We start from the raw sequence: 22,642 nt of genomic DNA on the forward strand, positions 1-22,642 counted from the left end.
CATTTACTTTGTGAAGCTCCCGAGAAGGTTTTACTTTCTTGCACTAAAATTTCCAGCAGAGGGAGCTTTACCATTACATATAGTAAAAAAACCCAGGTTTGCTCAGTAATTTTCATCTACAATTTATAAAAAATGTGAGACCTTTGGGCTTTTTTTTTTTATGGTGTGAATTCATGACATCTTATTACGGAACAATTTGTAAGGAACAGAAAGGAAAAGACTTTCCTAGAAAGAACATTTCCATATGTAGTGTTACTATTTCATCACAGTTCCTTTGAAATTGGAAAGTTCTTTTAAGTTAACATGGAATATTTTTTGTCAATTCATAATCTTTCTCTCTTTTTCATAATAATTTTTCAAGTACTTTAAGTAGAATTTCTCTCACTTTTCCTTTGTTGCCTACATGCAAAAGAAAAAGGGGCAGGAAACAAAATTCTAGAAGAGCTTCTCCTTTTTTCCCAAAAAACTTCTCCATTCAAGCATGACCTCATCAAGATTTCCAAGCTTCACAATCTTCCCCTGTTGTGATGGGGTGCCAGGGATGGATGCACCGAGAATCTTTATTGCTTTGGAGAAGCTCTCATTCTTTTTCCTGGCACACACAGTCCATTAAACAGACAAAATATAAATGTGGAAAGATGATTATTCTGTCACAAGATAACACAGTTATAGTGTTCTCTGTATTTATTGCAGGGCTGATTTGGCAGCTGAACAGAATACTGAAACCTATTCTGTCACTGTTCCAATCTCTTCTTCCATACAAATTATGAGGTCTTGTCTATTAAATTTAGGGTCATTTAGTGTTCATGGAGCTAATGAGTAATTAAGATGAGGCTATTGTGAAAATGCATATAAATGTATAAACATTGTAGTCTTGAATTGATTGCAGTATGTAAATTCCCATACATTTTTTAAACTTTGCTTTGTGTACATATGATCAGTGGCTTATTTTGCATTCGTGTTAGAAAATGTATCACACATAAAACCATTTAAAATTCTCTGCGTATACTTCAATGCTTCAATTCCTGTTTTTCTTATTTTGTTGTAAATTAATAATTGATAAATGTAATGGATTAGTTGGCACATTTTTAATTGATTAAGTAGTTTTTCATGATGTTCATGTCAGTAGCCTTCCATTTGGTGAATAGAACGTTGGTTATCATTATCATATAAATAAATATACATATTAGCATATTTGTTGTTAACTTTGCCTGTATAATTTCAGAGACAGATGTTTATACTTTTGGACTTGGACAATATGGGCAGCTGGGACATGGAACTTTTGTCTTTGAAAGTTCAGTACCGAAGCCTGTGAAACGCTTGAAGAGGCATAAAATATGTGACATTGCATGTGGGGAAAATCACACTGCTGTGATAGCAGGTATGGGAGTGCAAAATTCTAGAACCACTTCTAGCAACTCTCTATTATGCTGTAAAAGCTTTCCTTATACAATGAGCAGTAGCAGACATACCCATTACTGTTTCTAAGTGTGAATTGAGCCAGTAAGAAAGGTGAATTCAACAGGAATTTCTGACTCACAGCCATGCTATGCATAACTCTGCATCTCCTGGGGAATTATAACCTCCTAATTATGCCTTGCTAACAAATATTCTTGTTTAGAAGCCATTGTTTTTCTGTATAGTTTAAATCTTTTATTTTGTTGTGGTGTTTTTTTTTTTACAAATTGTCTAGACCAACATCTCAGACAGTACTTTGTCTGAAAATGTGTGTATTTTTAACAATATTAGTCTGTTGAAGATCTAAAAATAATTGTTCAGATTTTGTTTTTGGAAGGGAAATATTTCTTACTTTCATAGCCTGTTACTTTTTAATGGCTCTGTCCTGGTTGTGTGTTGAATCTTTGTTTTAATATCCTTTTTATTCCCATATGCAGAGAATGGCCTCATGTTTACTTTTGGAGATGGACGACATGGCAAGTTAGGATTTGGCGAAGAGAGTTTTACAAATCTGTTTGATCCCACTCTGTGTTACAATTTCTTGAAGTTCACAGTCCTTTTGGTAAAACCTTTGTTCATTCCTCTCAGACATTGTAATATTTATGTTTTTATGAAACACATCATTAATGAGAGCTAAATATCATTATAGAATTATTTCTTTCTATAACATTTAATTAGCGGACAACACCAACTGAGGGAAAGAGGATATTATATATGCCTAGCTGTCGTGGTTTGACATGGAAGTGAATTTTTTCAGGAAGTTGGGTCAAACCAAACAGTGTTCATTTAATTTAGAATGTCTTTGACTTGGGCCACACACACAGATTGCTCTTTAGGGTTTTATTCAGTACTCTCGTGCTATGGTGTTTTGGTCTCCAGAGCTGTGGCAGCTTATAAACTGAATTATTTATTACTCTTGGATGGTTGGAAGTATGGGGAAAATTATATCTTTTCTGTAAACACCAGAAACTAATCTTTTCAATTTTGACAATTTTTGTACAGTAGGATATTTTTAAACCTCAAGAAAATGTGAGGTGTTGGGTTTTTTAAATCCAAACCAGACAAGAAAGCAAGAATAGTCTTTTCTTTTGAGATTTGTGTAAGGGATGTTTTTTCATATGCTTCTTGAGGACTGGAAGAAATGTCAGAGAATTGTCAGCATCAAAAATATTAACATGACTCAGGATTGAACAAAATTTGCAACAAAAGTCTATTGATCTCTTCTGTTTGTTTACTGGAATTAGAGGTGAAGGAAGTTTTATTGGAAGCAGTTGAGTGTTTTAAGCCTTTTTAAAAAGTGAAACCTCTTATGTTTATGTAAAAATATTGTGTCTACTGGAGGGTGTTGATTTTATTTTACATTTTGTTGATTTTGTGATAAAACAATTAGGTTTGAAACTATCAGTATTGTTCTCAAGTGACTTGTATCAAAATAAATAGCTCAAGTCTCTTGAAAATCTGTGGAAATATCTTTGCTATCTTTTGTATAAAAGATTTGATAGTCCTGTCTTTTGTTCTGTTCAGTACAAATACATTGTATTTAACTAAGAAGAAGTGAACATAGATCACTAATCATTAATAAATGTAATTAAGTACTATTATCTTGCTGGTGTAATTGGGAACTAAATTAGAAGCCATTTGCTGTGTCTTACTTCTACTACATTTCTTTCATATCATCTAAGTCCCTAGAGATGATTGCAAGAAAAGTGCATCCTTGATACTTGCAAATGAAGTAATCAGGCCTTTTTTTGAGCTGTAGGTTGCTTGTGGGGGTTGTCACATGCTGGTTTTTGCTGCTCCAAGACCTAAAGGATCTGATATACCCTTGGAAGATTTATATGAGCCTCGTTTGACTGCTGCTACCTCTCAAACAAGGGGGGACTTTGTGCTGGCAAACACTTTACGGTTATCAGCAGCACGAATGCGACGTCGAGAGAGGGTAAGCTCAGAGATATTTAGAGTTGTCATGCTTCTTTCAGGAATTAAAATCACTTTTAAAGCTAAAATCACAGCATATGCCAAGCGATAAAATATATCTTCTTAAACTAAGGGTTTAATTTTAATGTATAATATGAAAAACAGTCATTTACCCTGGTCCCAAAAACTGATGCAGGAGAAAAAAACAGTAGGTATTAGTCAGATTTTGCTTAATTATTTCTGTGAAAGAGATTCAAATTTGGTTTGTAATTTTTTTGTTCTAACATGTAGAACCTGCTCCTTTGCACTTTTTAAGCTACCTTAGAAATAGTTTTTAAAAAATAGCTAGAACCTGACTCTTTTGCTGTTCCCTCTGAATCCTTGAATATATTAAATAATTTCATAATTTATAAAATATCAAAGGAGAATATTAGATGCAGCTACTTAAAATATTACTTTCTGCTCTTTTGTCTCCACTACACATTCCATGTGATTTCCTTAAACAGCACAATGAATTGAATCATTTCACGTACCTGTCTAAGAACTAACTCTACCAAAACCTGTATTTATTCTATAAAAATGTATTAATGTTGTGGATTAAATGCCTTGATGTTATCTGAGAGTTTAGGTTTTTTTATTTTAGATAAAAAGAAAATAGTTCTTTTTCTCCTTTGTTTATATTTTAGGATTGCTTGAAATCATTGCATAGGGATGATATTAAAAATCCCACTATGTACCTGCCCACTTTCTAGGACTATAAATAATTAACATTTTTAAAGATATCTGTTTCTGCATATTAAGTTACAACACTGCATCCCAAGCTAACAGCAAATACCACAATAAGTATGAGAGATTGCTTACATTTTATTCTTCTACCCTTTTTCTCAATTTATTGTTTTTCGATCTTCTAAAGGAAAGGTCACCAGAGCAGTTTGCTCGAATGGCACAAACTCTGCCTGCAATGGGGGAAGGCTTCTTCAAATCTTCATTGCCTGTGACAAGCAACACCAGCCCATTCTGGTTTTCTGCAACAAGTCATCCTAAAGCTGTATCTGGGAGGGATGGAGACCATGATAGAGGTGAAGTGTCCCCACATCTTGCTGTTGTTTTCTAATAAGAATGGTTTGACTCTCATCACTCATGAATAAATGTGCAGAGGTTCAGGTTCAGTCTTAGGATGGTCTGGCAGCATACAGGCATGAAAGCTGAGAAATGCAGACAAAAAATTGCCTCACACTGTTCATGTTTGCAAAACAAGTTTAAAGATTAAGAGGAGGCTTGAGTGAAATTACAGGAAGAAAAAAATTAGGAACAGTCTTAAGGACATAGATAAGCCTACAAGGAACTTGCATAAGAAAACATAAAAAGAGGTCTACTAATTCTTACGGGATCTTTCTTCTTCACTTGGAAATGCAGAGAAGTACTCTTCACTCTTTGTTATCTAAGATAATAATGATTTATAATATTATGGAAAATAATGCTGATGGAAAAGTCTGGATAACCATAACACAGCTCTGGACTTTGGCACAGATTCTCTAGAGCAGTTCTGGACTTGTCTGGAATCCTGGGCCTGTGTGATTTCCTAGAAAGAACAGTGCTGAAGAGTGCAGAATGCAGAGCTTCTGTGTGTAATTGTTAGCTCAGATTTACTGGACAGCCAAATCTAATTTGAAAGTAATTCATTCATAGAATGAATATGATTATTTTTAAGCCTGCCATCATGTCCATTAGCATTTCTGGTTACAGGAAAGCAATGCAGTGAAATTTGAATTTCCTTTAGAGTCTTTTTAGACCTAAAACCTCAGGTTTTGTGCTGTGCAAAGTGGTCATAGACCTGATGAGCTTAATGATGTAGGGACATTTTTATAATGCGGCATGAAACTCACTGTCTCTCCATCCATTACACAGATAAGGAGCAAGGGAGATAACAAAACTGCAGCTACTTTGGTCTAATTGTTACACTATTATTAAAGAGATTACCCAAAATAATCTTTGTCCCATGTATTATTTAGGCTTTGAAAGCCTGCAGAAATGGTCAGAGATCTACAGTGCACTGAGACCAGATTGCTGAGCTACCTCTGTTGTTAGCGAAGAAAGGAGATGGAAGTGGTTTTGCTGTGTCTTGGGCTGGGGGAATGAAGAATCTGAGGACTTCAGTTCTATGTTAGTAAAATAGGAATAATCTCATTTTATAAGTTTGGGGTGTACTGTTTGCTATACAGTGTTTGTTCCTATGACATTTGTTTATTTGCCCCTATTTTACCTTGTAGAAAATAATCATCAAAAAGATAAACCTAGTGAAGTCTCTTCAGAACAAGATTCAGATAATGAAAATATTGACAGAAACCTTGGAGACACAACTGACATCCTAAATATGGTAATATATTCCAATAATGGATCTGTAATTCAGTAATTTTTTTGCAGGGGGAGACAAGCTGAATTGTATTTCAGGTTCTAATGCAGAATTCCTGACTACCAGAACATCCTATGTGAATATGAGAAGTACTGACACACTGTTAAATGAGCATGCATTTTGTATCATCATTACCCCATACTAAAATATGTTTTAATTTTCAAAGTAGTATTGTGATATGAAGCAGTTGAAGTAACACACTTCAGCTCTGGAAGTCAGAAAGAAAAGGATGCTGGAGGCCACATGGTGATCTCTATCTCTGACCTTGCTTTTCTTGATGATTTCCAACAGAGAATTGTGGGAAATGAAGCAGAAGAGCATCTTTTCCTGTTTTGAGAAGGTTTTTTTTTTTTTTTTTTTTTTTTTTTTTTTGATACAGGTGGAACATATTAAAGGGAAAACCAAAATCCAGACATTTGATTATTTGGTGATCCCCCAGCTTGTTCCTACATATTTCTTTTATTTAAAAAACATGTTCACCTTATCACTTGTACAACTTTCTGAAACATATTGTTTTCTCAGCAGAAAGGATATATCCTGGCCTTAATGCAAGCACAGTTATGCTGGAGGGATTGAACATCTAAAGTAATTATTATTTGTTTGCATTTAAAAATATTTAGTAATTTAACAGTCTGTTTGTGCATGCCATTTATTTATTATAAAACTTCATTTTGATTTACAAGAAAAAAATGTGATCAGATTCCATGCACAGCATGGCCTCCATTAATTTACTGAAGCATTATTTACATATTTCACACTTTATGTGCTAGACTTCCTTATCCTTTTCAGTTTTATACCTATCCTGAATCAATTTTAAAACATTAAAAAGAATTTTAAGCATCACTTTGAAAAAAAGCCTATCAGGCAAACCTGTCAAAATACAATATAAATGGTTGCTCTTCTTAGACCTGAATGAAAACAATCTGCTACAGCATAGATTTTTTTCTATTTTTCTAGACTGTGGCAACTTACATCTTATTGACACATGTGACAAAATGAGGAAAGATCTTTAATGTTATATTGATGATACAAATTATTGGGAGTCTGAAACCAGAACTGTCCATGGTCACTGTGTTGAAAAAGAATATAGTGGTTAAATCATGAGCAGATAATATTCAACAGCAGACATTATTATTATATTGTCATTTGGAATATGGGGGAAGGGATGAGAAAAACTTCATTATATATTCTCACCTAGTAGTAGTCTATGTTGACTTTTGGTTTCTTGCTTCATGTGGAAGAGATAAAGGCATTAGATTCCAAGGAAAAATTCTGCTGTGCAATGTTTCTTTGAAGACATTCTTTCAAGGCTGTGGTGTCAAATTGGATGTTGAGTTGTAGTTTGTGATGATAATGGAGTAAGGTTCTATTTGTAACCTCACAGTGAGTGGAAGGTGGATCTCAAACATGCCCAGGGGCTCCAAGAAGGTTCAGGGTAGTGTTCAGTCTCTACAGACAGTTTAGGTGTTGACATTTGTTCTCCACTCTCTTTATAAGCAGAAAATGATGGAGTGGAAGGGAAATGGGTGAGCTGAATGATCATACAGGTTTGTCTCACCCTGACTGTGCAATAATATTAAAATGTTCATAAACTAGCTCAGTTTAGTAAAACTGGGCTTTGATGCTGCTTTCTGTATTAAATATATTTATTTTTTAATAGAGATCTTATTTTTTGCAGACACATGCAATGAAGTTGAATCCTGGTGACTGGTCCTTAAAATTATCACCACTCCAAAAACAGAAGGTACTGTAACTAATTACATATTTGTATGTTGATACTGATGTTTAAAAATCTGCAATTCTTGTATTGTCCTAGTCCATTAATGCAATTCTTGTATTGTCCATTATTTTGCTTTGAGTTTTCAAAAAGTCAGGCAAATTTTATAGACCTCCTCTTGCTAATTTTCTGAATATCCATGGCCTAAAATTCTAAGAAGCTGCATGAAGGCAGAGAGAATTTGGGCAGGCATCTAGAACTCCACATATCCAGTGCAGTTTGAGATGAGTGTGTAATATTTCACCAATTTAAGAAGCAAAAGACTATTATATACACCTTGTAACTTCATGTGATAACATACATTTCTACTGGTTTGTTGCTAAGAAAATATTTTGGGACTCAGTGTAAATAAAGATTTTATTTACAGATATTCACCCTGAAGTATATTTAAAGGAGCAATAATACCGGTCTTAATTATGAAATTAAAGTACTTTGTAGTACTTTCTATTTCACTCCTAAAGTGATCCCAGCTTTTCAGCACTTTGTTATATTCCATTAAAATTTTATTTTAGATTTTTAAGTCCATAATTTGTTAAATAAGTGTAAAATTTAAAGCAGAAAGACAACAGATTTTCAAACTTATTAGAAAGAGCATAACAGTGAGCACATCAGAAGGTTTCCTAAGGAGGAAGGTGTAAGAGAACTGTATTAATTTCCTTCTTGCATAGCCTCATGCATTGCCCCTGTTCTGGTTTATGGGATGTGGCACTGGCTGCACAATTCTTACTGCATTTCCTTGGATAGTGAGAAAGGTGTAGCATTACACTGATCATTACCAGGATGTTACATTCTTCTAATATGTGCACTTGTAAATTCATTTCATGTGAAATATTTTACCTTTTATGCTGTCTTTTAATCCCCTTTCACCAATTGTTTCTTTTCTTGTTCAGATGCTTTTGTAATCTTTTTCTTTCGCTGCCATTTGTCTTTAATGCTTTTTTTCTTTCTTTTTAATTTTCTGCTTCTCATGTGGAATAGAAGAACAATAAAAATGTGAAACTGAAAAGAGATGGTAAGGGTGGGCTGAAAAACAAGGGTTCTGATTTCATAAAGGAGGGCTCAAAGTTAGAGTCTGGCTCTTTACAGAAGCAGTCTTCACTTTCAGAGTCAACTGGACAAGATTTAGAAAAGAGTAGTGCCTTTGTAGGGAAGCCTGTGGCCAGAAAAAATATTAAGAAAGGCAAATCTGAGCATGCACAAAGTGATAGTACTTTGAAAAGTGGTGCTGAAGAAATTACTGAGGACAAAAGCGTATTAGTGAAAAGGGAAAAAGAATGTGTGGAAAATCCTGAATTGTTCAGAGAGGATGCAACATATAATCTTCCCACTGAAAAAATAAATTCTTCCGATAAAAAGTCAAAGGCTGTTAAATCTAAGCAATCCCTTAAAATAGAGGTACTTCCTTCTGCTCCCAGGGATCAGCCCCAGACTGATTCATTAATTGTACAAGAATACAGTCCTGTTAAAAAGCAAGGGAGTCAAAAAACAACAGATAGTCAAAACGAAATAAAGGATGGTGTTGAAAAATCTGACAAGTGTGAAAGAATAAATGTCACAGGAGAAGAAAGTAGTGCAGACCAGAAGGAGATTAAAAAAAAGCATCAGTTTTTGAAACAAGTATCTGTAACTTCGTCATCATCTTCAACTGAGGAAATTACTAATGATCTCCAAAAATACATACTTAAAGAAGAGACCTACTCTGAACACAGAGTTGTCCAGAGGGCAAGGAGGACAGTGACACATCTGGACTTAGAAAAAGACAGTGAGATTGAGGAGATGCAAGCTACAAACAATGAGAAAGAATGTGTAGAACAGACTGATTTAAAAAGCCTGAATGAGGAAGAAACAAGCTCTGATGCGAAACCTGATGAAGACAGGCCATTAGAAATTAAGAATGAGGAGGAATCTGATCAGGGGCAGGAGAATGAAAGCAGTGAAAAGGGTGAAAGTGAAAAAGAAAAACTAGATGAAACAGTTGACAGTGAAGGGGAGGAAGAAGAGAGTGAGGTTAAAAAAGACAGAGATGAAGTTTCAGTAGAAAAAGATGAAGAGGGAGAAGATAATGAGGAAGAAAATGAAAAAGAAGAATCACAGGCTGAAAGAGACAGTGGGAATGAGGGTGCAGAGGAGACTGAGGAGGTCAGCCAGCAAGATGGCAAAGAGCAAAGAGATGAGCAAGGCAGGTTGATGGAGGAAGTAGAAATGGTGAGTGAGGGAGAAAAGGAGGATATGGAGGAGAAGTATGAGAAAGAGGAAGGCACTGAAAAAGAAAAAAAGCAGGTTAAAAGTGAGGAAAGAAATGAGAGCGAGGAAGGAGGGGAAGATACAGAGGAAGGGGAAGAAAAAGAGGTAGATGCAGAAGAGGAAGGAGAAGATGAAAAGGAAGATGAAGAGGAAAAAGAAAGGGAGAATGAAAAAGACAAAGAGGGTGAAGAGGAGGAGTTGGGAGAATCATTGGCAGGGAGGGAAGAAGAGGTATCTGAAGAAGAGCAGGATGAGGAAGATGCAAATACAAAAGCTAAGGAAGTGGGTGAGGATGGAGTGGAAGAAGGAAAAGATGGGGAGGATGAAGTGGAAGAGGAAAGAGAAGATGAGAAAGAGGAAGGAACAGAGGCAGAAGCAGAAGGGGATGAGGGGGAAGAAGATGAAAAGGAAGAAGAGGAGGGGGAAAATGAAGAGAAAGGGGAAGATGAAGAGGGAGAAGGAGAGGAAGAAGTTGAGGGAGTAGGGGAGGAAGAAGAGAGTGTCAGAGCAGATGAGGGAAAAGAGGGAGTGGAAGAAGAAGAGGAAGATGAGGAGGAAGAAGAAGGAGTGGAAGAAGGGGGAGATGAGGAAACAGGAGAGGAAGAAGAAGAGGTAGAGGAGGGGGAAGAGGGAGAACAGGAAGAAGGAGAAGAAGATGAAGGAGAAGGGGAGGAGGAAGAGAAAGAAGAGGAAGAGGGTGAAGAGGAAGAAGAAGAGGAAGAGGGGGAAGAAGAAAAAGGGGAAGAGGGTGAGGAGGAAGAAGAAGAGGGGGAAGAAGAAAAGGGAGAAGAGGGCGAGGAGGAAGAAGGGGAAGAGGGAGAGGGAGGAGAAGGTGAAGAGGAAGAGGGAGAAGAAGGAGATGAGGAGAAAGGAGATTTAGTAGACGAGGAAGAAGAGGATGAGGGAGAAGAAGACGAGGAGGAAGAAGAAGAGGAAAAAGCAAAAGATAAAAGGAAAAATTATAGTAGTAAACTTCCAGAAAAGAAAAGCAAACCCCGGAAGCCAGAAAAGACAGAAAGTACTGCTTTACCAAACAGCTCTAAACAAAACATGAAATCCAAACGTCATGTAGCAAATGGTTTACATAATCCAGAACAATTTTGGAACAATGTGCTACCTCATTATTTAACACTGAAGTAGCATAGACTCATGCAGATGCATTTTAAGCCTATTCAGGAAACAGATTGATTTTATTACTTGAAAGAAACTTCTCATGGAATCAAAGCATACTATTATGCATATAATTTAAGTGCCAATTTTTTGAAAAAGACTGAATAAAATGTTTAGATTTAGGATATTTTTATGAGAGAAATCATACTTTATTGATACAATCATTTTCACAATCATGTTTATCATGCATGATATATAAAAAATGAATTACTGTGGAGGTAAACTGTGTTTGCCTCTTAAACAAAGTGTAATGTCATGCTGACAAATCAATTTTACATTGTAACAGTGTAATCTTTGCCTTTGAATCAGCAACACACCAATTTTAGTTGCAGAGCAATTTACTTGATAATGTGCCTTACATGAAAAGAGTAAATTAGCAAAGGTAACTATTTTAAAATTTTGGTATCACTCTGTCATAATTGAGACAGTACAAAGCAACACACTCCATTTTCAGAAGGCTTCAAACCTGTTTTTATTATAGCATGCAGCATGCTTTTTATACATTCTTACAAAACTCATAGGTTTACACTTTACTCATTGGTCGCGAGAGACAAGTGTTTATTGGAACAGACAGTTGCAGGTTTCTCTTATTTATCTTTCTTTCTTTCTTGGTTTCTATGTCAATGACCTTGGTAGGAAATTCTTTCAGGGGTAAACATGAATCCTCTTCTCTCTGGCTCACAGAAGTTGCTGTAAAACCTCTTCCACATCACTCCATAATCTATTCCCCCTACTTTTATTCTGTTCATACATTGGTAAAATGTTCAAGCACCTAAATTAAAGAAAGGACAAGTTGCTAAATCTACGTGGGTCAGCAGATGGGAGGTAAATAGAAATGCAGGCCTGGAAAAGTGATGGCCTGGGACTTTCCAAGGGCCTTAAGGCTGACTTCTTATTTTGGTGTCAGCACACAATTCTGTGCAAAAAGACACACACAGATCTCAGAATCTGGCCTGGATTACCTTAGAGTTCAGGGATAATTTTTAGAATATCACACTTGGTGATAGGATAGTACTAAGAATTTGAAATATACACCTGTAAAACATTTTTATTTGTTTGAATTTGTTTTATTATATTTGTTTATACTGTGCAATACACAAAAGACTCTATATCTGCCTACAAAAGACTACGTCACATTAGTCCTCTAACTCTGAGGTACTCCAGGAGGGGGAATATATGTTGTTGCTGTGTGAAACACATATATGTTTCCAGGATCAGAGCCAAAGCTTCTTCTCATTGGAGAAGATTTATGGTTTTAAAAAACCCTATCTGTAATCTCCAAAAAGAGGTAAACCAACAAGCCAGATGGAATAGTAAAGAAAGTGGTAAGAAAGTCTGATTTTTTTTTTGAAAAGACAAAGTTAATAATTTTAGAATTTCATTAAAATATACAAACGAATCTTGCAAATTATTTTTGTAAGATAATGCATCACTCTTTCAACCATTTGGCACTGAACTGGTAAGTAAAGAGGGAGGGACTCATCATTGTTTTGATGATATTAATCATCATATAATTGAATATTATGCCAGTGGTTGGTCTGGGAAATGTTTGCAAACAGATCTCAGTATTGACATTCTGTAGAAAAATAGTTGTTTAAGCCCTACTTGAAAATGAGGAGAGAAGAAGAAAGGAATCAAAATGAGTAAATGTCATTCAATAAAAATGTGAATGGAATCAATACTTATGTTGAGATTATGAAACATTTTAATATTGTTTTGTAAGATGCTGGCATTAAACAATCTTTGGCACGATGTCTCCAGAATTTATTTTCTATAAAGCCTGTAGTAGATCAGTAGTTTGCCAGGAAATCCTAGGCTAGGTCTAACCTTCCTGCCTCACTCACCCCTTCCATATGCTGCATTTGAAGGTAAGGTCACTTCAGTCACATTCTGTGCCTGACTACAGCAAAAAGTTACCTCAGGGCTTTATTTTGTCCCTGTGAAATTTGTTTCAAACTTTGGAATTCTCTGGAACACATTGTCTTGACTTCAGCATGTGTCTTTGGAGCAGGGTAAGTATCCTCATATTCTGTTAGAGAATATTTTAGCAGTTAAATGCCTTTCCCAAGAAATCAGCTGTCTCTATCAATGGAGTCATCAGATATTTTGCCAGTGTGCTGTGCTATCACTGAACTCCTCTGAAAACACTCCCTCCCTAAGTGGAGCTGTGATATGTTATTTTATCTTTCTTAGGAAAGATTAGGATGTTACTGTGATTAAATTTAGAGTAGTATTGAAAAGTATTTTTATAGGCCTAAAACTGGGTTTCTTGAATATGACATCTACTTCTTTGTGGTTCTGGAGTTCATCGCTGGAAGAAAACTGGGCTGTGAAAAACGAAACAACACTGTTATTTCTAGTGAAAAATATTTCCTAGAGAGAGAGAGAGAGAGAGAGAGAGAAAAGAGAGCATTTTAAAGCAAGTGGTTTCCAATTCCACATAGGAATGGCCCTTCATTTACTGTTTGGTTGCAGCATTTAATGTAAATTCATAGGAACATGAGGACTATTTGTTGTTTCTCTCTTAACATATGCTGATAGCAGAAAGCTTTCCAAGAGAGTGAAGGAAGCCAGCTTATGGGCATCTCCTCTTCTTTGTTTTGTCTGGATGAAAATTCATTGATTTGAGAACTGATTTTATGTAGTTTTGTGGATCATTCCTGTGGTGGGGGAAAAGCAGAGCTTTACTCCAGCACTTCTAAGGGTTTTCCACAGACTTGTTACATAAATTGTGCTCTGTTCCAGCATTTCTGGGCTTTGAGGGGAATTTGGAACTCCATTAGCATAACGAATGGAATTTTATTTGGTTTGACTCATTCTGGTTTATAAAGTTTGCTACTTGTGGTTTTGTGAAAATTCAGTATTATCCCTGGTATTTATTATGGCAAACAGAGAGATTTACATGCAGTACTGAAGAAACATGTCAGAAATAGTCCTGAATTAGTTTTGAATAGAGAAAAGAAATCCTGCGTTAGAGAGAGAAAAAAACAGGCAATTGCCCAGACCAAAGATCTGTCCATCTTTTTTCTACCACTGGCTACTGGTGAGTGCCTGGGAAAAAAATAAATTAGAATATTAGAGTAGCACAAACATTTAGTGTTACTTTGCCCCTGTAATCATTCAGTATAATGAATACATTCAGCATTTTCAATAATTTGTGGTTTAGCAGATATATGTATTACATTTAGCAGATGTATGCATTACATTAACATTACATTTAGCATCCATTTTCTTCACTTCTTCATTGAACTTCTTTCAATCAATTTTTAACCTGTTTAGCATGTTTTGGCAAAGAATGCTTAGATTTCTTTGCATATTGTTTGGAGAAGTAACTCCTCTTTTGTATTTGCATCATTTGATGTCTTTGTATTCTTGTACTATAAAAAAGAGCACTTATTCTCTCTTCATTATTTATTCCCTAATGATTATCACGTGGAAAAAGTGTTCAGTTCAGTTTAAGTCAAGAATAAGTGGTTTATTGATTTATTAATTACAGTTAACCAGCAATCAACCACCTACATGTTTAATTCAAGAGCAGCAACACTGAACATCCTCAAAGTGTTAATAAGCACATGGACATTTCTAGGCATCCCCTGCAGCTCATCTCAGAGGTTTTAATCCCCTGCACACTCTCACAGACATTCACAGAATTACAGGTGCTGCCTTTTACAGTGGGTATCCAATACAAACACCCCTGGCACTTTCAGAGGGTGGGGGTGCAGCTCTGCTTAGAGGTGAGGATGCTCTGGGTGACTTTGGAATATTCTGTAGCACAGCTTTTCTCTTCTGCCTGCAAAATTTCAGCAGGTAAGTTTTTCCATTACAGCTGAACATATCAAACCATTTATTCAGATAGTAGATCTCTTTGCATAATTGATGCTGAATAACAAAAACGTCCTTCTCCAAGCTGCAAAAAAATGTCTAGGTTTCACTCATTATTTTTTGTTCCAGTTTCTTATCTGGATGAATACATGGATATTCTTTAGAACAGGGCCTTTCAGAATTATGCTTAAAGGACATCTAGTTTTTGTTTCCATTGCTCTTAGATGTTTTCCCCTCCTAGTTTTTATTACCTTTAGGCATCTTTTAATATAAATTTTAGCTTATTTTCTCTCAAGATGACACTCCCTTTTAGATCCTATCTCTCATATAACATTAAGGATCTGTAAAAAGGCCAAAAAAGGGCAAAGTAAATGTGAAAGGGTAATTTTTCATCCAACTGTAGAAGTGACAGTGTTTAGTACTGTGGCATTCTATGAGCAGCTGAGCAAATTCTTTGCTTGCACAATGGCAAACCCATGGTATTGTTCTCAGTAAAGTTCTGAGAATGTTTGGGATCCAAAGTCACTCACTGAGCTGTAACATTCTTATACACTTATTTGTGTTTTAATGGAGACAGGAGAGGATTGAAAGGATTTTGGAGAGACAGCTTTGGCATCAGAAAATTGCATTGCAGGGAGAAACAGAGGTTTTATTGTTCTGTTGCCAAAAGAAGAAGCAAGTACACTTAATCGCTCTCTTTTTTTAAGGATTTATTAGAGTGCTCATTGCTTTTTTGCTTGTCAACCTATGTTATAATAATTTAAACAAATATTAATACTGTTATCTCAAACCCCCATGCTTAGTTATGAAAATAATTCTTATCAGGGCCCTGAAATGTCTAGTGTAAAAATTTTTACCATTCTGGCTTTCTTATTTCTCCAGCATTGAAAAATCAGAAATTACTCTTTTGGTCTGTGGTGGGTTGCAGGGCTGTCTGCTGGAGTGCCCAGGTTCAATGGTATGGATTTTGAGCCTTATAATTTGTCATGACTGGCACACCTTTCACACAGAGTTTTATTTGTGGTTTGTGTGAAATGTAAAGTATTTGTGCTGTCATATGGAGAGTGTGAGAGAGAAAAACAAAGGTGGCTCAAAGAAGAATTTTATATTAAACAAAGCCTTTATCTGCACCTCTTTTGTAAGGATATAGATCACAGTAGTATTGAAGAGTAATATTTCAAACCCCCCCCCGTGTACTGTTGTTAGTATAAGAGCCTGTGCTGTTCAACTGGAAAGTGAGCAATAAATACTCACCTAAAAGTGAGCAATAAATACCAACCTAAATACCTCCTAAAAGGAGCTTGTGAGCCACCCTGGCAGAGCCTGGCTTTCTTACAGGAAGTATAAAATACTTCACTTTCATTCTATCCAGCTTTCATTCTATCCAGCATATATCCAAGGCACAAAACTACTTTTATAATTAGAAACACAGCAGCAGAACTGCTGCAAAATTTAACCTCTTTTAGAAGGCACTTCATTATCATCTGTGTGGAGAAAAAGAACAAAGCAAACCTGAACGTGTCCTGTATCAAGGGTACAGAAAAAGTCAAGCTGTGCTTTAAAGCCAGCCTTGCAGTGGCTGAGGGAGAACTTCCACAAGTGCTGGCATGACCAGGAAAACAATTCCATGGGGAAGCTGGTGGCACTTGCATTACTGAGCTGGGTGTGCCTTGAAAAATCTGTGAAATGAGAATGGGCTTAAAGATTATTGATGGTTGTGTAAAAATTACCACTTTCACATAAGAGAATTTTGAAGTGGGGGCACTTCCCTGAGACCCAGTCTTGCAGTCTGTGGAGGTTTTAGCAGCGACACATGGACCAGCTCTTTGGGGAATGTACAAAGCCAGAGAATCTCAAAAAAACTGCCTGCCTGCTTTGGTGCTTTGGCAAAAATTTGCCTTCACCAGTATTTTTATCAAAGCACTGAATAAAACCCAGCATGATTATGGCAGGATTTTAATGAAAAGTGCAGGATTTGGGAGAGACATGCAGTATCGAAGCTATGTGCGCAATAAAAGCAGAAGTAGTGACTGTCCTCATTCACTTGCAAATATGTGGGAGCTGACAAACTCCAGATACTAAGTTTTTTTCTATAAGGATTTGGAAAATATGCACAATCTGCATTCAAGTTTGGGCCAATATTCCCAAGTAATTTTTTTCTCTGTCTGTTAGCATTAAGAATTCATTTTATACAGCATAATATCTTCCAGAGACACAGTGACTTTTTCAGATAACACCAACATATTCTGGAATTGCTGATTATATTTCTCCCGTTTTGCTCAAGTACCCAGGAGTTATTTTGGTATGCTATTTCTGAGTGCCTGAATATTAGAGGCTACTTACGTTACTGTGTAAAATAGTTCATAAGATATTATACTTGATGTAAACAGTCTCTAACTTGTTTTATGGTTTTCACAAAACACCTTAAAATTCTTTCTAGCTCTACAGAAGGTTTTTTTCCCCTTTTTGATTGGAAATTTATATTTTCTGTTTGTTGTCCAAAGAAAGAAAACTTTTATGAGAAGATAACTGTTTTGTATATGAAAGTTGTAGTACGTCTGAGCTATTTCAGATGTTGCTTTATCTTGGGGAATAAACAAAAAATATCTTTTGAGTTGCTGGGAGGATAAAACTTTAGATACATCTATTTAAATTTCTAGTGAAAAACTGAAAGTACAAATACTTCCTCAGAATGTAGTTTTACATTGCAATTTTATGCATTGGTAAGTAGTCATTTTTATGCACAGAAGAATGCAGATATATATCTTTCTCCAGGTACAGCTACAGCAGCAAGCTGGCAGACCACAGAATAATAACACCAAAGCCAACTGGAATAATCATTAAGAAAATGCCCTTTAAAAGTACTGGCTACTCTGTGTAATCATTGCCAGTGTGCAGTCTCAGGATGACACTTAAAGCCTTGGTTAATAAATGTAATTTGATTAATCCTCTTAATGCAAAGTATGTGCACTGCCAGCCTGTGACAGAAATGCACAGGTCTTTGGAGACTTGTAGGTTGTTGTGTTCAGCTTTTAATAAATAAAACATGTTGCATAGCAAAGTATGGGTGAAAAAACTTAATGGAAAATGAATCCGTTCAGTCAGTCTCTACCAGCATTATTTTCGGCTGTGTATTCACTATTTTATCCCAGGGTGATGCCATCCTGGTGGAGGGCACTGTTGTAATTAGTCACCACATGTCCAGCGTAATCAACATATCACTACGGGGCAACTGCTGCTTCAAAACTATTTTTTCCATTATATTTACAAGAAGGCATAACTATCTTTAAAGTTCAGTTTTTGACATTTAACAATGGAAACTCCCATCTGACATAAAACTGGTTTCCAGTGGTTTCACTTCGCAGTGTGCCTGAAATTACAAGTGCAGCATTGCCTTCGTTTTCCAGGACACACACACAACAGCAGCATTAAGGGAGTGTAATAAGTTTCAGGTAATCCATGTTAAGTGCTCTTTACATAAAATTGTGTAATTGGGAAGCCAATATAATCTAGTAGAAGGCTAGGTGTTAGCTTTTAGACAAGTTATGGTGGCAGGCTCAACTTTTTGTTGGAAATTCTTCTAAGTTTATTTAGCTGAGCTTTTCTGTTTGTGACAATATATAAGGAAAGCTTAGTTTGGCTGCCTTGCTGCTTGTAGGTGGAAGGATAAGCTGCTAAATCCCTCATTTGAGTACTCATGTCTTTGAATTTTGTCAGTCTTTAAACTGGACAGCTTTCTTTAATAATCATTAAAGTGAAGGATATTTCTCTAAGGCTTAGAGTAGCTGAGCTAATAACTCCTCTATATTAACAGCTACAAAATGAAAGCCAGTTCAAATACCTGATGACAAGGGGCTAGCACTTTGTGGACTTTAAGGTGTTAAGCTGTCTCTGGAACTGCTTAGTAAGAAACTACATGGTATGAATCTTAGCTTTTCCAGCAGTTTTGTCAGGGAGTATTTCCAGTCACTTCACATCAGATGCCTTGACACCCTGATCAGTATCAAGAATATGTTACGTCTATCCATCCATGTACCTCCACCCCACAAATGAAAAACTGAGCTGTTTGGTTTTGGGGTTTTTTTCACTCATCTGTATGTAAGATCAGGGTTGGTATTGTTACTTTCAGTGCTGTTCTAGTAAAATGTTAACCCCGTGCATTTTCCCAGCACGGACAGTTCAGGAGTGACATGGATGTGCTCTAGGTTTTTGGAGAGCAGAATGACAGCTAGCATAGGATATGATTCCTCTGCCTATTCCTTTTCAATCCTGCATCAAAGCAAGAAGATAGTCTGTAGAATGTGTTTTGTATTTGTCTTTACTAGTGCTCCAGAAAGTTCAGGCCCATATGAAGCATTATGCCCATTGCCCAACCTCCTTGGACCTAATACCCATCTACTCAGAGTCTTCTGCTTCTTAGGGAAATTCCTGCTTGGTATTTATACCATTCATTTATCCTGTAGACATGTCAAAGGGCCATGAGAATGCTTTTGGGCATGTCAAGCTAATGAGCTGGGCAGGTAATGGAGAAATCTGTTCCTTAAATGATTAAAAACTCTGCTAAGCAATTGCTGGTTTATGGCTGCTTGGCAGAACACCACACAGCAACAGGCATGTAGTTACCTAGCTCATTCTCAACTCTCTTTAATAACCTTCTCTGTGGATTTTTAACTGTTTCCAAGGCAACTGGAAACAGAAACATTTCTGTAAACCAGAGCTTCCTAGAACTCTTCACTTCAAGTGGTACCCATAGTAATTACAGCTTTCTCTTCATCACTGAGTTTTCACCAGATTTTTAAGAGATCTGCAATTAAAATTGTCCCATCAGTGGGTTTGAGACTTTCTTCCCTAAAAATATAAAATGGTCATGGCAAACATTATTTTGACTTCTTGAGGAGATGTGGAAAAATACCATAAGCCTTCCCTTCTGAAATGCTAATTATGAGCAGACCATCTGCCAGAGCTGTTTCCATAAACTAAGCAGGAGGGGTCCACAATGAAACAATTACAGAAATACAGAGAAACCTAGTTTGCAGCTGTCATTTGAGCAAGGTCTACCATGAGTCTCAGTCTTCAGTGAGACTTTTAGCCAGAGCATGGCACCAGGTGAAACAGCAGTACAGAACAGAGTGATGTTTTTTCTCCTCTCTCCTGTGGACATAGGACCACATTTTTATAGAGCATTCTGAAAAGAAATGTCTTTATTCTGTATTAATCTGCCCAAAGAAAAGCCAGCTGCAGCCATTTTAGCAGAAGACAGCTATACACACTGAGTTATACTAACTAAGGCAATACTTTTGCCCAAACCAGTGCAAGTAAAGTCATTTGTCCCCATAAGCTTGGAAACAGCAAATTTATGTTCAAGAATGTCTAGTTATGAAGGTCTGGATTTACAGGAAAACCGATATAAATGTGTGAAAATAAATCAGCAAAGACAGCTCTATAAAAATCTGTGTATTGTGTTAAATCTGCAAGGTTATATTTTCTAGATTGCTGTTCTGCTGCACTGATTTATTATACTGTAGGTACAAAATGTTTAAGGCTCTTTCATAGTAACAACCATGGTTTTGTCCTTGAAGAAACTGGAACCTCAAGCCTAAATTAAACCAATTTGAAATATTTCACTTGTAAGCTCTCTATTACTTCTGACTTTCTGTGTGTGACCTTGGCCCAGACAGCTTCTCTCTGTCTCAACTTTAGAGGTATTGAAGGTATTCTGTCAGCATTTTCTTTCTATGAAAAAGGAATTTAGAGTCAAATAAGAAAATAAACCCCTAAAGCATGATGAAAGAGAATAATAAAGAGATTATAGGTACATATATAATATATGCATTTAACAGATCCATATATATATGCACACATATATGTACTTTAATTAGTAGCCTAGATGCTTAGATAATTAAATTCTCCAGGTATAAGTTTGAATGGTCAGATGATTCATCCTTCAAGATAAAAGCATATCTGTAATATGACATTCTCAGATCATTCCCTACCATTGGTGAAATCTCTAAACCATGCCTATAAATGGGCAAGCAGAAGTAACAGGAACAGAACTGTGCTATCAGAGTTATGATGCAAAATGTGCTATTTTAGGAGTTGAGCAGATGAGGTGACAGCCAGAGACACCTGTGAAAAGCTGCAGTAAATGGAAATGGGGTCAGTCTGGGAAGCTGTTCAGTTAAACAGGTGGCTTCCTTGGAATAAAATGAGTGTCTCTCTCCTCCACCTTTTTTATTTCGGATGAGGAGCATGGCTTAGTTGCTGAAATAAATTCATCTAGTGTGATTTTAGGTGCTGTAGGCTGTGAGCTGGGCTCCAGAATGATGCAGGTCTCCATAAGTCCCCTGTAAGGATGTCTCAGATTCCTGGGATATGTGAGTTGGGCTTAGCAAAGGAGGTCTCTGTGTTCCAACTTCTGGAAACATTCACTGGTGGTTTCCTCCTCACCAGCAAGTTACCTTCTAATGACCATGAGAGCAGCTGGGGAGACAACAGGCAAAAATCCAAAGAAGTAAGAGAGAATAGGGAAAACATTACCAACAACAGGAGACAACATTTGGAACCAGGTGTAGGAAGGAGTTCAGTGTAAGGCTCACTTCTCCACCACACTTCCAAAAGGGTGTGCAGATACTTCCCACCAGCTTCCACTGTGACATTGGCTGCAGTGGAACAGAAATGTTCTCCTCTGGGCAGTGATGTGCCTTCACTTGATTTGACCTTGGAAGCCCTTGGTTTAGGCCCTTATATTTCTGCAATGGGAAGGAGAATGCTTCTTATTTAAATACTGCATTTTATGCTGTTATAAGTACATACTGGCATAATAATGACAATCTGATTGAAGCGAGTAAGAAGGATATAATTGATTCATTTTTCTGCACATTTTACAAAAATAGCATTCATGCTTTTAAATATTTATTTTATAATGCCCTTGACCATTTTATTTTTACTATATTGAAGTTTTATCTTAGGCTGAAAATAATTTAAATTCAAATTATAATGTCTGTATTGAATCACATGAATCAAAACTTTTTATTTGGCATTTCTTCATTTTCTTGAGAAATAGATTTGAATCTTTTTTGGTGTTGGAATTATTACTGCTTGTGTCTATTAGGCTCATTTCAAACATTTAAAATAAATATTTTCTTTCCAAAAATAAGATATTTTCATTGCTTTTTCTTTAAGAAGGCACATGTTGGCAAAACATAAGTCAGCTGCACTCCTAATGTTCCCTGGAGGTCAGTTTTTAAAAAACATATTAAAATTAGCAAACTTTGATTGAGGTCTCCTGTGTCTGTTCTTACTCTATCTCCTTAGAACATTCCCTTTTGAGTTTTCTTGTTCTTAGTCAAATTCTGATGTGTGATGAACTGATGTAGGATGAGGATCATGATCATTGTACACCTTGAGTTTCAAAATTATATTTTGGCAATTTTGTCCAAGGAACAAAACTTGTCTGGAGATGAAGAAATAGATGATGATGAGGAGGAAGAAGAAGAAGAAGAAGAAGAAGAAGCAGAAGCAGAAGATGTAGAAGGAAAAGAAGAAACAGAAGGAGATGAAACAAAAGAAGGAACAAAGAAAGAAGAAGAAAAAGAGGAAAAAAATGAAAAAGAGAAGGATCGTAAATCACCTGAGGGAGAGACAAGCAGTAGTAGTAGCACTGTGGAAACTGGAGAGGTAAAGGCATTTACTCCTATCAAGTTATTGGTCTCTGAAAGAATCTGGTTCTATAACTGACTTCAGTTTGATACATGTGTACCTATCCTGCAAGTGCAAATTTGTTGTTTTGGGTGGTTTTGGTAGAGGAAGAAACACATGTAGGTGTTAATAGTTAAACAACT

General features: G+C 36.3%; 1 protein-coding gene across 8 annotated transcripts in view; it reads left to right on the forward strand.

Moving 5' to 3' along the window:
• Positions 1–22,642, forward strand: part of RPGR (retinitis pigmentosa GTPase regulator) — a 54,538-nt gene that overhangs the window by 26,772 nt on the left and 5,124 nt on the right. For 7 of the 8 annotated variants that reach the window (XM_068179760.1, XM_068179767.1, XM_068179761.1 and 4 more), the window contains 7 exons: positions 1,226–1,381; positions 1,896–2,020; positions 3,218–3,397; positions 4,289–4,454; positions 5,646–5,752; positions 7,467–7,532; positions 8,544–11,172. In XM_068179760.1, coding sequence (XP_068035861.1) covers positions 1,226–1,381; positions 1,896–2,020; positions 3,218–3,397; positions 4,289–4,454; positions 5,646–5,752; positions 7,467–7,532; positions 8,544–10,949 — 3,206 coding nt within the window. In that variant the 3' untranslated portion in view covers positions 10,950–11,172. Of the gene's footprint in view, positions 1–1,225; positions 1,382–1,895; positions 2,021–3,217; positions 3,398–4,288; positions 4,455–5,645; positions 5,753–7,466; positions 7,533–8,543; positions 11,173–22,286; positions 22,479–22,642 lie in introns of those variants that run through there. The other variant, XM_068179768.1, reaches the window with a different exon arrangement.

Source organism: Anomalospiza imberbis, chromosome 2 (genome assembly GCF_031753505.1).
Source record: "Anomalospiza imberbis isolate Cuckoo-Finch-1a 21T00152 chromosome 2, ASM3175350v1, whole genome shotgun sequence".
In the NCBI taxonomy this organism is placed as follows: domain Eukaryota; kingdom Metazoa; phylum Chordata; class Aves; order Passeriformes; family Viduidae; genus Anomalospiza; species Anomalospiza imberbis.